Source organism: Nyctibius grandis, chromosome 1, assembly GCF_013368605.1.
Source record: "Nyctibius grandis isolate bNycGra1 chromosome 1, bNycGra1.pri, whole genome shotgun sequence".
In the NCBI taxonomy this organism is placed as follows: Eukaryota; Metazoa; Chordata; class Aves; order Nyctibiiformes; family Nyctibiidae; genus Nyctibius; species Nyctibius grandis.
In genome coordinates, this window is record NC_090658.1 from 49,522,865 (window position 1) to 49,536,197 (window position 13,333).

Sequence of the window (13,333 nt, forward strand, 5' to 3'; positions counted from 1 at the left end):
GGTTTTGGCTGGGATAAAACTTCTTCTGCTCCATTATGTACAGTCAGTATGCTACATTGCTTTATTTGACTAAATCCCATAGATCATGTAGTTAGAGAATATAACAGAAGCATTTATTTTTACTTTAATATTTTCAAAACTTGTGGTGCATGTTGTTACTTGATATGAGAGCTGTATTTAAAACTACATAACAGAGAACATGCATGTGCATAAGTGGAATTGCAGGCAGCTTTAAAATTTTCACACTTTGTTGAGTGTATATATACACTTCTTTAAGAATAAATATATAGAAAAGAAACAGACAACTCGTGTAGAACAGGATTTTCAGCTCCCATCAGGACACATATACACACAGAGGACCAATGGCATATACAGTTCCCTAGTTTGGAAGCTTTATAGAACTAATTCTATATTTCCTAGGAGCTCAGTATAGTGTAAAGGATCCCCCTTAAGGTAGATAACTATTTTTTTAAATAACACTGTAGAAGCACACAAAGAGCAGGATCACTCAGGGTGCGGAAGGGAACTTTTAAGTTTTACATTTGGTGTACAACTGTTCCGCTTAATATCACAAAGAACCCCATGAAACCACTGTACTTTTCACACTGTAGCTACTGCAGTTTGCATGTAGCACACAGTAGTCTTCTTTCTACATTTTAGAGAGATCTGTAAGATTTCAATAGGATATCTGTTACTAGATTGTACGAATGGAGGAAAATTAATTCAGAGGTTAACAAAAATCAAATTCCTAACAACTTTGCACAAAGTAGAGGTCCAAGCAGCACTTTGTGTTTCTACGTTCTTCTATTTATCCCAAATTACTCATAAGAGTGCACAACGAAAAGGCTCTTCTCTCTCCTCAACCAGTTCCTCTATTTTTCTGTTACCTTATATGCCTTAGGCTGGCCTAAGTTTTAGCATGAAAGTATCCAATCGTTAAGTGAAATAAAATAAAGTGACAGGCAACTTCTTAAAAAGATGTAAGTAGTAATTCTCTGAGCACCCAGTCTCTTCTAAGTTGCATGCTCTGCCTTAGGAACCAAGAAATCACCCCAGGTTTGACTACATTCGAACGAACAGGAAGCATCAATACTTAGAAGTATCTTCACCTCTAGTTAACCAGAATTCTTTCTGTAAGAGAACTCACCCCAGAGATGTGTGATTTTTCTGGCATCAAAACAGAATCACTACAATTTATTTATCTAAAGCTGTTACAAATATTACACATAGAATCCTTTACTACCGGTATTCGCTTTACCAAAGATTCAGATGTGATTTCCAGTCTCTTTCTACAGCTTCTACTTGGCTCCCAAGACCAACTTAACAGTCTGGTCTTAATTTCACCCCAGTTACACTAACATGCAACTCAGAATCTGTAAGCTTGATAGAACAATTTTATTACTGGAGCACAATGCAGAACACAGTTGAGACAAAACAATATAAATGCTCTCATCTGAATGATCAGTTTAAGCAAATTTCCAGGTGGAAGGCAGATAAATCCAGCCTGTCTTTAGAATTGCTCTTCAAGAAGGGCCTTTTTACCATAAAAGGTGCTAATTTTTAAAAGAACTGCATCAAACTAAAGTATGTAGAGGCAAATACATTTATATTCCTTTGAACAAATTCCAAGCCTTGAAGTTTTTCAGATTTGGCAGCAATAAGTCAGAGTTTGATTGTACAAGTCTTTTTCATAGCAAGCAGCAAAGAAGTCCCAAACACCATTTCACCACAACAGGACAAGCTAGCCATATTGTAATCCTCCCTCTGACACAAAAAGGACCTCTCAGATCTAGCACTGTATTTCTTTGGAGGTCCCTAAAGAACAATAATAATAAACTGTGGAATTCTACCTGTGTGTAAATAGGAAATACAAGCTATGTTCTTCAGCAAAAGACTTTTTGGTTTGGTAGCCAATATATAAAAAAATATCCAAGCTACAGGTCCCCCTTAACACCTTTAGAACCATTGTATTAGTACCTTTGATTTAATAAACAAATGTATCAAAAGTTATTAAAAAACAGAGTTAGTAGACAATGCATTACAGATTATTTAGATTATCTTCACCTTTCAAGATTTTTGAGATCAGTCAACTACCCTGCAATCAGGGTTTACCTTAAGAGGTTTCATCCACATATGATTACAATTCTGCAAGGAACACAAAACCTCTTTTGACTTTTGCCAAAAAGATGTTTACCATGGATAAAGCTTAGAATAGTCAGTTATGTCTTAAATATCAAGACAAAAACCAGTTCTGAAAACATCTCTCTCTCTCTACATACATGTTCCATGTATCAATCTGCCCATCAAAGGACAATCTGTCTGCTGCGTGTATGAAGGGATTCAAGATTCATGGATTTTTTACATCCCATATGCAAAAAAGGTTAGCGTTCCTGCTTCTTTTATTTGATTTCTATAGTCAAAATTTCAGTCTTTGTTTCTGCGGTTATATATAGAACTAGCTTTTGGGAGTGCTCTGTGCACCTCTCCTCTACCACCTTACTGGACTTCATCAACAAATGGTGTGAGGTGCAGCGACACCTATCTGAGAACGCTCAGCATGCAGTGTTACCTTACATTACAACTCGGTGTAAGAGAGATTTTGGTAATATCCTGCTCGAGTTACAGTAAAGTACACCCACCAAAGTTGGTGGCCAGAAGCAGGCTGATAGCACCAATACTTCTTATCGTATGGAGAGCAGATTGCCCACTCCGACTCTTCTCATGACAATTCCAAACAATCAACAGTAAGACAGCTATTTTCAGGCAGTGTTTTTACTTTTAAGTCTATATTCCTCAGGTATGTTAAACAGCGCAGTTAAGTGACAGAAGAGACTTACTGTTGGGATGAGTGGTTCATCTGGAGCACAGTGATAATTCTGCAACAAAGCTTGTAGCTGCAGAGAATTCAGCTTAAAGCAAGTACTGTTAATATTTGGAACATCTGCATGTGAATATTTGTCCATGGTAAGCAATGTGGTTGCCTAGGAGAGGAAAAAAAAAAAGTCCTAGGAGACAAATCCAAACCAGAAGGAAACCTTTAAGCCTTGTTTCTGAGTTTTCTTTAGATGAGAGATAGGAAAAGACAAAGCAAGAAGCCAGATTTGTTACAGAAGCAACATATAAATATCCCCAAAACAACCACTAAATATATCTCCTGTACCTACAAGATGAATTAATACTAAACGTATCATAAATGAGGCATATCAATTTTTCAGCTACTTTTCTTGTCTCTGTTCAGCATAGTTACAATGCAGTCTTACAAACAGAAATTGAACAGCACGTTGGCCAAAATCACTAATTATTAATTTCACTCGTAACTTAAATATTAATGATGTTGAAAACATATTTTGTGTTTTTTGCATGCTACCTCAATGTTCCAGGATTGACTCACACAAACTACACTTGTCCATATGCTATTCTCTAGGAACACAGAATACACAAATATTGTCTCTGAATATACCATTATGGGAGAAGTGTTAATCAGAAATACACACACTCACCTGCACTATTCTGCTCAGGTGGCAATCGGCAGCCAATTCTAAACCCTGTTTTTCTGCCCAGGCTTCAATATGGCCCAACTGCTGACGAACAATAGCTCCCCAATAATGTGAACATAACCCTGAATCTGGGGCTGTAACTAATCTGTTAAAAAGCCACATGTTGATAAAATGAAACAGCTGGGAAAAGAGCTGTATAGTCAGAGCAGCGTTCACTCTACATCGTCGCAACAGGGACATAGCTCCAGTCAACGTATGCAGCACATCATCTACAGACATAAAACAAAAAGTAAATCACATTCACATACTGCAATGTACAACTGGTTTAGACCATAAATAATAATGCAGAGACACCTAACCCAGGCTGGGGAATGGTAGGTAGAACCCACATGTATTTAAGTTACACAGACTTTCAGAAATAAATTCACTGTTTCACAGCTTTCAAGATGGGACAGTATTAAACTGATAGTTGAAATATGTGTTAACTCCTGAAATGAAAATAAATTCTTTTGGGGAAATATTTAGTATACAAGTATATCATTGGTTCTATCTGACACTTAAATCACGTCCTCACTTGAGTAAAATAATTTTTCTGTTATTTTTCATAACAAGTTACAAACTTTATAGTCTACTGTTTCAAATGCATATTGCAATTACTCCATAGCTCCTTGCAGTTAAATATCAAACTGTGTTCAAAAATTTCAGCAGAAACTACTTGCATTGCGTGATGTACTTGAACTACAGAATGTAATTCCTATTTACACATCAATTTTTTAAAATATTATTCAAATTTCCTTTTGCCCATTAGTTCACTGCAATATTACATAAGAAGCAATAAGGACCTCCTGTTAGCTTCACCATGAACAAACATCCATATATGCTTCCTGGTGGAATATATTAATGCAAGCAGAACACTTATCTCCAAGCCTTCTTTTAAGGCAATACTTTAATCTGAAATCTCTATTGAAGAGACCACCAAATTCATTTCTGTCAGTTTGCTACTTTTTCAGAGTTTGTGTCCCAGAAAGTTCTCTCTCTTACAGTACAGAGCACTAAAACCAAAACAATATATCTTTATATTCTTCCTTCAACATTCAACACAAGAAAAAAAGCAACTGCAGCAAGCTTAATAGCTAAAAGACCAGGAAGTATATATCAATTTTATATAAATACTATTCATAGTTGAACAGAATGACTGTACTTCATAGCTCTGCAGATGATCTTTACTTCAATTATTCAGAATGTCACTGTTTTCTTAATTCTTCCTAACTTTTTATCCTTGGTTAATCCCTTCAAATGTGAATATTTTTTACGTTTTCCATTTTCTTCTTCAGTCACCAGGCTACATAATGTAGGAGGCTCTCACACTTTCCCCAAGAAAAGCACAACAGGGGTCCTACCTCAGGGGCCTGTGCGTGAATGTGTTCAGCATGGAAAACAACAAGAGGCAGTAGGCATCTGAGCACAGTCACTGAGCCAGGATTACAGACATAGTGGGATAGCACACATGACCAGAATGCTGTCATGGACAGGAACGGCCCAGGAAGGCTGACATTGCTGCAAAGCACTATCATACTTAAAGTATCATGGCAGAGATCCTTGGCAGGAATCTACAAGGCCAGTCAGCTTAACCTTCGTACCTGGGAGGTACTTTGTCAGATTCTCCCATACCATCCTTATAGAGAAATTGCCGAGATAAGGACTGGATAAGCAGATGATAATATAGGTAGAGAATTGGCTGGACCACTGGACTTGGTGGATTTGTGGATACAAAGTCCAGCTGGCAGTCAGCTATTAGTGGATTCCCTCATGGATTGAGGCTGCGACTGACATTGTTTAAGGACTTTATCAACAACCTGAGCGACTGGATGGAGTGCATTCTCAGCAAATTCACAGATGATACCAAGCTGAGGGGAAATACTGATACACTGAAGGGCAGCAGTATTTTTCAGAAGGGCCTCAGTAGGCTGGGAAAATGGGCTGACAGGGACTTCATGAAGTTCAAAGGCAACTGCCAAGTCCTGCATCTAGGAAGGAATAAGTCTGTGCAACAGTATAGGCTGGGTGCCATCTGGATAGAAAGCAGCCCTGTTGAAAATGATGTAGAAATCCTGGTAAACATCAAGTTGAATGTGATTAAGCAGCATGTCCTTGCTTCAAAGGTAGCCAGTTGCATACTAAACTGTTAAGTTAGCAGCAGTGAAGCTAGCAGAAGGGAGGGAAGCAATCCCTCCTATGCATTGAGCATTTGTGAGACTGCATCTGGAGCACAGCATCATATTTTAGACTCCCCAGCACAAGGAAGATACCCATTTAATGGTGCAAATTCAGCAGAGAGTCACCAGATGATTAGGGGGCTGGAGAAAAGGACATAAAAGAGGGACAGAAAAGTGGATTTGGTTCATCATGGGAAAAGAGAAGACTAAGGGCACAGCTTATTGCTGTCTTCATCTACCTAATGGGAGTGTTCAGAACAAGATCCCTCTCAAGCATGCACAGCGATAGCACAGAACAACACACCAACACAAAAATTGCAACATGGGAAATTCCAATTAGATACAGGAAAAGTATTTCCACCATGAGGGTAGTCAAATGTTGGAACACGTTACTCATTGATATTGTGGCATCTCCACCCCTTAGTGGAGACTCAAAACTCAACCGGGCAACACTCTGAACAACCTGATCCAGTTGCACCTGCCTTGAACAAGACACTGGCTTAGATGACATCTAAGAGGCTCCCCTCCAAACTAAATTATTCCATGTTTTTTAAACCCAATGTAGCTCATTTGAATGTCACTACTGTCCTTTCTTATCATCCATACAAAATCGATCCAAACAATTCTCAGCGGTTAGGGCAACTTGTAAATGTCATATCACTGTTGAGAAAAATTATATTTATTACTATTGTATCATTTAGAAGACACAAGAAAAGACCAAGTAGTCCAACCTATTTTAGGCCTCTGAGGATTATTTTCCTCTGGATCATCAAGGAACGCTGGCATGTAGTTATTAAGCTCTGACTGCAGACAATGAACCAGGTACCTGGAAGGGAGGGGGAAAAAAAGAAGAAATTTTTAAATCCTGTATGTGTTCATTAAGAATGCTTCTAAAGAAAAGAGATTTATCAAATTACCAGATTCCTAAAATCCCAGTGTTATGTACATGACTATAGGGAACCAAATAATACTTTTTAAAAGGACAGAGAGACTAGTTCTCCCGTACTTTTCCTAGAAATGCTGTAAAAATAATTAGGTTTCCAGTGAACAAACACAGCCACTTAAATGCAGTATTACTACCACACTTGTAAGTGAAGGTCATATGCTACATAAAGAGATGCCATCAGGCCAAACTTTGGTTCTGTAAGATTGCAAAAACTATTTTTTCCAAACAGAAATACACTTTTCTTTGTTTTAAAATTGACCAAGGGTAGTATTAAAAAAAAATAGTTTTCCTATTCTGAGCCAATGCACAAGATCCTGAAAAGGCCCTAGTGTTTTATAATGTTTTGTGTAAACAGTTTTATGATTCTTCTATTTCTCTTACCTTTAACTACAATGAAATGAAAAGTCTGGTTTAGTATTCTTTCTCTTCTCATAATTAAATATTTTCTTTAACACTGTTTTCGATAATTCATTTATATATTTTCTATCAAGAACTGAAACTAAAACGGAATCAAATTGCAATCACATATATAAAGGAAAATATTTCATGGCTTTCTACAACTCCGCTTTCTGTTTCACTGGTAACATTTTTAACAAAATATCCTTGACTGCTAGAAAACAAAAGCCATGGCAATTTCAACCCATTCTGGTGTATGCCAGTTGTTACCATCAAATAACGTTTTCACAGCAGATTTCTTTCTTTTCATGCTTCTGTTGTGCTTTTTTATTTGTCTTCTAAATATATACTCCACAGTTCTGTTCTCCAAATGTTTAATACATCCATTTGAAACTTTCCGTGTTACAGTGTACTTAGGGGAGAATTCACACACAGCTAAAACTCAGAAATACCCTTTCGCATCCAGCCTGCTCATCATGTACAGTGAAAAAATACAGTGCCACTCCTCCCTAGCCACAGAAATATTCTGTCTTCAATAACTATCTAGCAAATTGAAGTAGCAGAGTTGTTTCAAGACACCGATCCAAAACACTGACTTGTGGCAAAAAGGCATAGCTTCACTAACAGTAATTTAGAGGTGCTATAAGCACTGAAAGACTGTCAAAAATAGCTACTTGCTATACCCTATTTGCCCATAATTCACCAACAGGAAAAAAAAAAATGTGTGGGAGTACATACAAAGTGGTTTGGTGCTTCTCTGATACCTTTCAAAAGTTCAGAAAGCAATGATAAGGTTTCACTACCACATTCACATACTACGTTGCTCTTAAGAGCAATACAGCCCCCCCACTTAAAGCTAAGCAGTTGAACCATGGTTAGGTCTCCCAATCCTGTCATGGTATAAAAAGAAGAAAGATTATATTCTGTGTTTCTACAGAAGTATGAAAAGACTGTATTTAAAACAGACATCCTACAAGTGGGGGAAGGCTGGGTATAAGCCACCCAAGGTACACTGGGACTTCTCTGAACATTAGTTTCAGAGACACAAATTTGCTGAAAAATACTTGTTCAATACTGGCTTGGGGGGGAATCAAAATATGTACAAAAATTAAGCCTTTCTTGTTGCTTAGCACTGTGCTCACTCAATGTTGTTGTCTTTGTTTGAAGATCCTTTCCTCAGAGGACTTCCCTTCCCATCAGATACTTCATTCAATTTTTCTTTTAATCAGTATTGAAATAGTCTGAGCTGACTAGCACAGGTTGATTTTACCCCAAGCCAAAACCTGTCTGTACATTTTTAAGAAAAAACTGTGGAAAAAAAACCCCCACTGTGCAAATTGCTATTTATGCAGATTATGAAAGGAGTAGATGATGAGTATAATTAGAAGCCCTTAAAGAGCACAACGTTCATTGCTTTAGCGATCCATAAATATCTAAGGCTATGTATTTAAATATTAACAACAAAAATAACCTTTCCTCACATCTCCATAAAAACCTTAAATTAAGAGAAAGTAATCATCACAAACTAAATTTAAATAACATTTCCCTAAAATTTTCATCGTCAGCCTCAACTATCAAAAGAACCGCTAACAGGTTAAACTCCTTGCATAGACCAGTGATCCATACTCATAAAAAAAAGTATCTGTCCAAAGAAGTAGGTCTAGCCTCTCTTATAAGTCCTCCTCTCAGATATTTAACCATAGACAAAAGACATTATTGTTATACCCAAAATTTGGCAAAAAGGCGAAGTTACTCTAAAAACCACAGAAACATAGAATATGTTAAGTGAAACAGAAGCTTGATAGCCTTACTTGAACGCCATTTGAACCAAGTGTGCCAAAACATCTTGCGCATCCACAGTAATTCGGCTAAGATCTCGGTCTTGCTTTATGAAATTCAGTAATTCAGATGCGTTTGCCATCCAAAAGGCAAGTGCCCCAGCAATATTCTTCTGTTTCTGTAAGTAGAAAGAAGCAAGAAATAATACAGGGAAATAGTTTTCTGATAAAGCACGGCAGCTTATAAAGGCTCCACAAGATAGACCAGTACCTTTTCCCATTTCACCAAACATATCTCAGATACCAGATATTTGCAAAATGTTTATAGATAATATTGCAATTGCTGTAACTGGTAAGTTCAATTTTAACATGTTAACTGAACATACAAAATTCTGTTAAATTGCCAATAGCCATATCAATGAAGCCACGGCATAAGCATCTAGTTATATAGTGCTGAGAGCTTAGCAGAATGCAGTATCTGGTAATCTGTGCGCTTTTAAGCACATATTCACTACTGCCCGCTGCCACCCTGATACTGCGCTCACTGGTTTTGATACCAGGTGACTCAGTATCAAGTACTGATCTATCTCACCATCTCCCGACCACAAATGCCAGGCCAGGCAACCTCAGATGAAATCCAAAGAATAGGAACCACAAACAACAAAAAAAGAAAATAAAGGGAAGAAAAAGAACTTTGGTCATTTCATATCCACATTGAAGTGCGTTAAGCAGAAATTATGGAATGCCGTAAAAGTTGCAAAGTCAAAAAAGGATTTTAGTACTGCATGTTCCAGTTGCTGAATGAGTGTTATGAACCGTTCAAGTCCAGCTCTTTTGAGTTTTGTATTTTGATATGGAAGCAGCATGAGAAACTGAGCTAAGCCAACATAGCTAGGATCAGTTCCCAGCAATATATCCTACCTGATCAACCTGGTCTACCTCCTGGAGAAAAACGGACGAAGGAAATCAAACAGAATAGAAGAAAGAAACTTGTGAACAATCATGATAGCTTTAGAAATCAAACACTAAATATGAAGGTACAACACTTATGTTCACAGTTATACACGGATGCGTTAATTAGTAGCTACGATGCAACTGAGGCCCTTTTAAAAAGGGAATTATTTTAATAGGACTAGTAGCACAACAGCTAAGAACTGAAGTGCCTGCACGTCACAATTAATTCAAGGAATGCCCTATACTAGTTGACATCGCAGACTAGTTGGTTATTCCACACTCAGTGCACCACAGAAACCCCGCAGAACTTTTGGCGGGCAACGGGCTAACTAGCCATCCAAGTAATAGATCCAGGGAGCTATTTACCCACACTGCTGCAATGAAGACAATGTACAAACACACACAAAGAGGGACAGAAAATCCCAACTGGGAAAAAACACAAACAAAAAAACCCCATAAAATACCTAGGACAGATTTAATACATGGCTTTTCAATTAAATAACAAAAAGACTATTATAAACAAGAAAAAAAGAGTCAAATGAAATACCACACTAAGCTTCTTAAATGCTAGTACATAAAAGCTACACTGAGTTAAGCAAACAAAAAACCCCACCAGATACGTTTGACTAATTTTTTAAAACAGAGCTCAATTATTTTGGCTTTCTATTCAGATCACTCTCCTCACCTACAACACAGTGAACTTAGATGCAAAAATTTGAGGTGTCATTTGCTGGTACTATTGTAATTTTAGTTACAGCTCAAAATAACAAATTGCCACTGCTTTTTTGTTACTTCCTCCTTTCTAACCATGGCACTCTGAACTGACTGGAGATGTGCTGGCACAGAACGAAGAGAGATGTTCCTTCTACAAACAAAAGTTAAAAATTGCAGAGGATCAAAAATGCCACAGAACGATTTGAAAAAAATCACGATACAAAAAATTGGCTTTTTAATACGAATTAAGTTTCTATTCCTAGAGTTTTATTGAAAGCAGTGAGCCTTCTCATACATCTTTCCAATTTTATCCCTATCCCATATGAACTCTTCTATATTATTTACATACACTAATGCAAACACTACAGAAAGTCACAGACATAATTTGCTAGTGAGTACTCCTTGAATAACTTCAGAAAGCTATCAAATCTCCTATAATCTAGACAGGCAAAACCAGGATCTAAACAACCTATTTTACTTCCAGGACAGCACAAGAAATTGTGCACTTTCCCTCTGCTGTTTTGGGTGCCTCTCTCCCCTTGCCTCCCATCTGTCTTCTCCATCTTTCACGCCCTCAGATCCCTTTCAGCGCAGATGTGCTTTACAGTCAAGATACACAAAAAAGCTATTGTGATACAGCAAGTTATTAAATGGTAATTTAACTGAGAGAACCATCAATATTAACACTCATTCTACAGCCTAGATGAAGTAATTTGACTTAGCCTAGCTAGTGCAGTTTATACTCCACTAACACAGGTCCAAGCTAATGACATTTTCGTCAAGCTTTAGAATCAACGCATTTCTTTGTCTCCAACCCATTAGCCTTCAAATTCACTTAAGTTCTAGTCTTTCATCACACTTGTAATTTTCCCCCTTGTTCAGCATGGCATTCAGAAGAAACTCCTCCCAATTTTCTTCAATCTCCAACCCTCTTCAGCTTACATTTTGCAATTAGATAACGTCTTTCACAAACCACAAATGCAGCTACCACTTCCTTGTTGACATCTTCCCTAAACTTTAGGTTGGAGATCAGATTGGAACTACAGAGACATAAGGCTGTAGAAATGGCCTTTGAAAAAGGACAGTCCAGACAAACACTGGCCTTTAACAGTTTCATCATACTATTAGCAAGATTATATAAAATGCACTTGCTTGCAACAACCACAAGGCTGAACTTGATTTGGCAAGCCCTTCCTAGTGCTGTAAATTGGTATCTTCACAGACAATCTATTTTCTAGCTTTGATTTGTTTTCTTGTGTGAAAGTTGATGTTTGAGGCTTCCTCTCTAATATCTTCTAGCAGCTACATGGTTATCTATTTTAGTTCAACACAAAGAAAATGTAGAGCTTTATCTTTGCTTTCCCACTGTACCCACCCCTTTCACCCCAAATCTTTTTTGAGTCATTGTTACTAGTTTACATTAGTTATATAAACTGAGTCACTTTCACAGAATCACAGAATCAACCAGGTTGGAAGAGACCTCAGGGATCATCGAGTCCAACCGTTGCCCTGACACCACCATGTCAACTAGATCATGGCACTAAGTGCCATGTCCAGTCTTTTCTTAAACACATCCAGAGATGGTGACTCCACCACCTCCCTGGGTAGCCCATTCCAATGTCTAATAACCCTTTCTGAAAAGAAATTCTTCCTAATGTCCAACCTGAACCTCCCCTGGCGAAGCTTGAGGCTCTGTCCTCTTGTCCTATCGCTAGTTGCCCGGGAGAAGAGGCCAGCTCCCACTTCACTATAACCTCCCTTCAGGTAGTTGTAGACTGCAATAAGGTCACCTCGGAGCCTCCTCTTCTCCATGCTAAACAACCCCAGCTCCCTCAGCCGTTCTTCATAGGTCAGACCCTCCAGACCCTTCACCAGCTTGGTCGCCCTCCTCTGGACTCACACCAACACCTCAACATCTTTCTTGAAGTGTGGGGCCCAGAACTGAACACAGTACTCAAGGTGTGGCCTCACCAGTGCCGAGTAGAGAGGGACTATCACTTCCCTAGACCAGCTGGCTACACTATTCCTAATAGAGGCCAGGATGCCATTGGCCTTCTTGGCCACCTGGGCACACTGCTGGCTCATGTTTAGCTGGCTGTCGATCAGCACCCCCAGGTCTCTTTCTGCCAGGCCGCTTTCTAACCACTCTTCCCCCAGCCTGTAGCGCTGCACGGGGTTGTTGTGGCCAAAGTGTAAGACCCGGCACTTGTTCTTGTTGAACCTCATGCTGTTGGTCTCGGCCCATCTATCTAACCTGTCCAAATCCCTCTGTAGGGCCTTCCTACCCTCCAGCAGATCGACACTCCCACCCAGCTTGGTGTCATCTGCAAATTTACTGAGGGTGCACTCAATCCCTACATCTAGATCATCTATAAAGATACTGAACAGCACCGGCCCCAGAACTGAGCCCTGGGGAACACCGCTAGTGACCGGCCGCCAGTTGGACTTTGCCCCATTCACCACCACTCTCTGGGCTCGGCCATCCAGCCAGTTTTTAACCCATTGAAGAGTCCACCCATCCAAGCCCCGGGCAGCCAGTTTGTCCAGGAGGATGCTGTGGGAGACAGTGTCGAATGCCTTACTGAAGTCTAGACAGACTACATCCACAGCCCTGCCCTCATCTACTAAGCGGGTCACTTGGTCATAGAAGGAGACCAGGTTGGTCGAACAGGACCTGCCTTTCATGAATCCATGTTGGCTGGCCCCGATGCCCCGATTGTCCTGCATGTGCCGTGTAATGGCACTCAGGATGATCTGTTCCATCACCTTGCCTGGCACCGAGGTCAGGCTGACAGACCTATAGTTCCCTGGATCATCCTTCTGGCCCTTCTT

General features: G+C 39.1%; 1 protein-coding gene across 14 annotated transcripts in view; it reads right to left on the reverse strand.

The window, feature by feature from the left end:
- The window catches only part of AFDN (afadin, adherens junction formation factor), a 130,824-nt gene that overhangs the window by 48,872 nt on the left and 68,619 nt on the right, over positions 1–13,333 (reverse strand). For 8 of the 14 annotated variants that reach the window (XM_068397976.1, XM_068397938.1, XM_068397948.1 and 5 more), the window contains exons 15-19: positions 9,755–9,775; positions 8,867–9,012; positions 6,445–6,539; positions 3,501–3,766; positions 2,838–2,981 (exon numbers count right to left, since the gene is read on the reverse strand). In XM_068397976.1, the coding sequence (XP_068254077.1) occupies positions 2,838–2,981; positions 3,501–3,766; positions 6,445–6,539; positions 8,867–9,012; positions 9,755–9,775 (672 nt within the window). The remainder of the gene's footprint in view (positions 1–2,837; positions 2,982–3,500; positions 3,767–6,444; positions 6,540–8,866; positions 9,013–9,754; positions 9,776–13,333) is intronic. The other 6 variants (XM_068398043.1, XM_068398054.1, XM_068398033.1 and 3 more) reach the window with 1 other exon arrangement.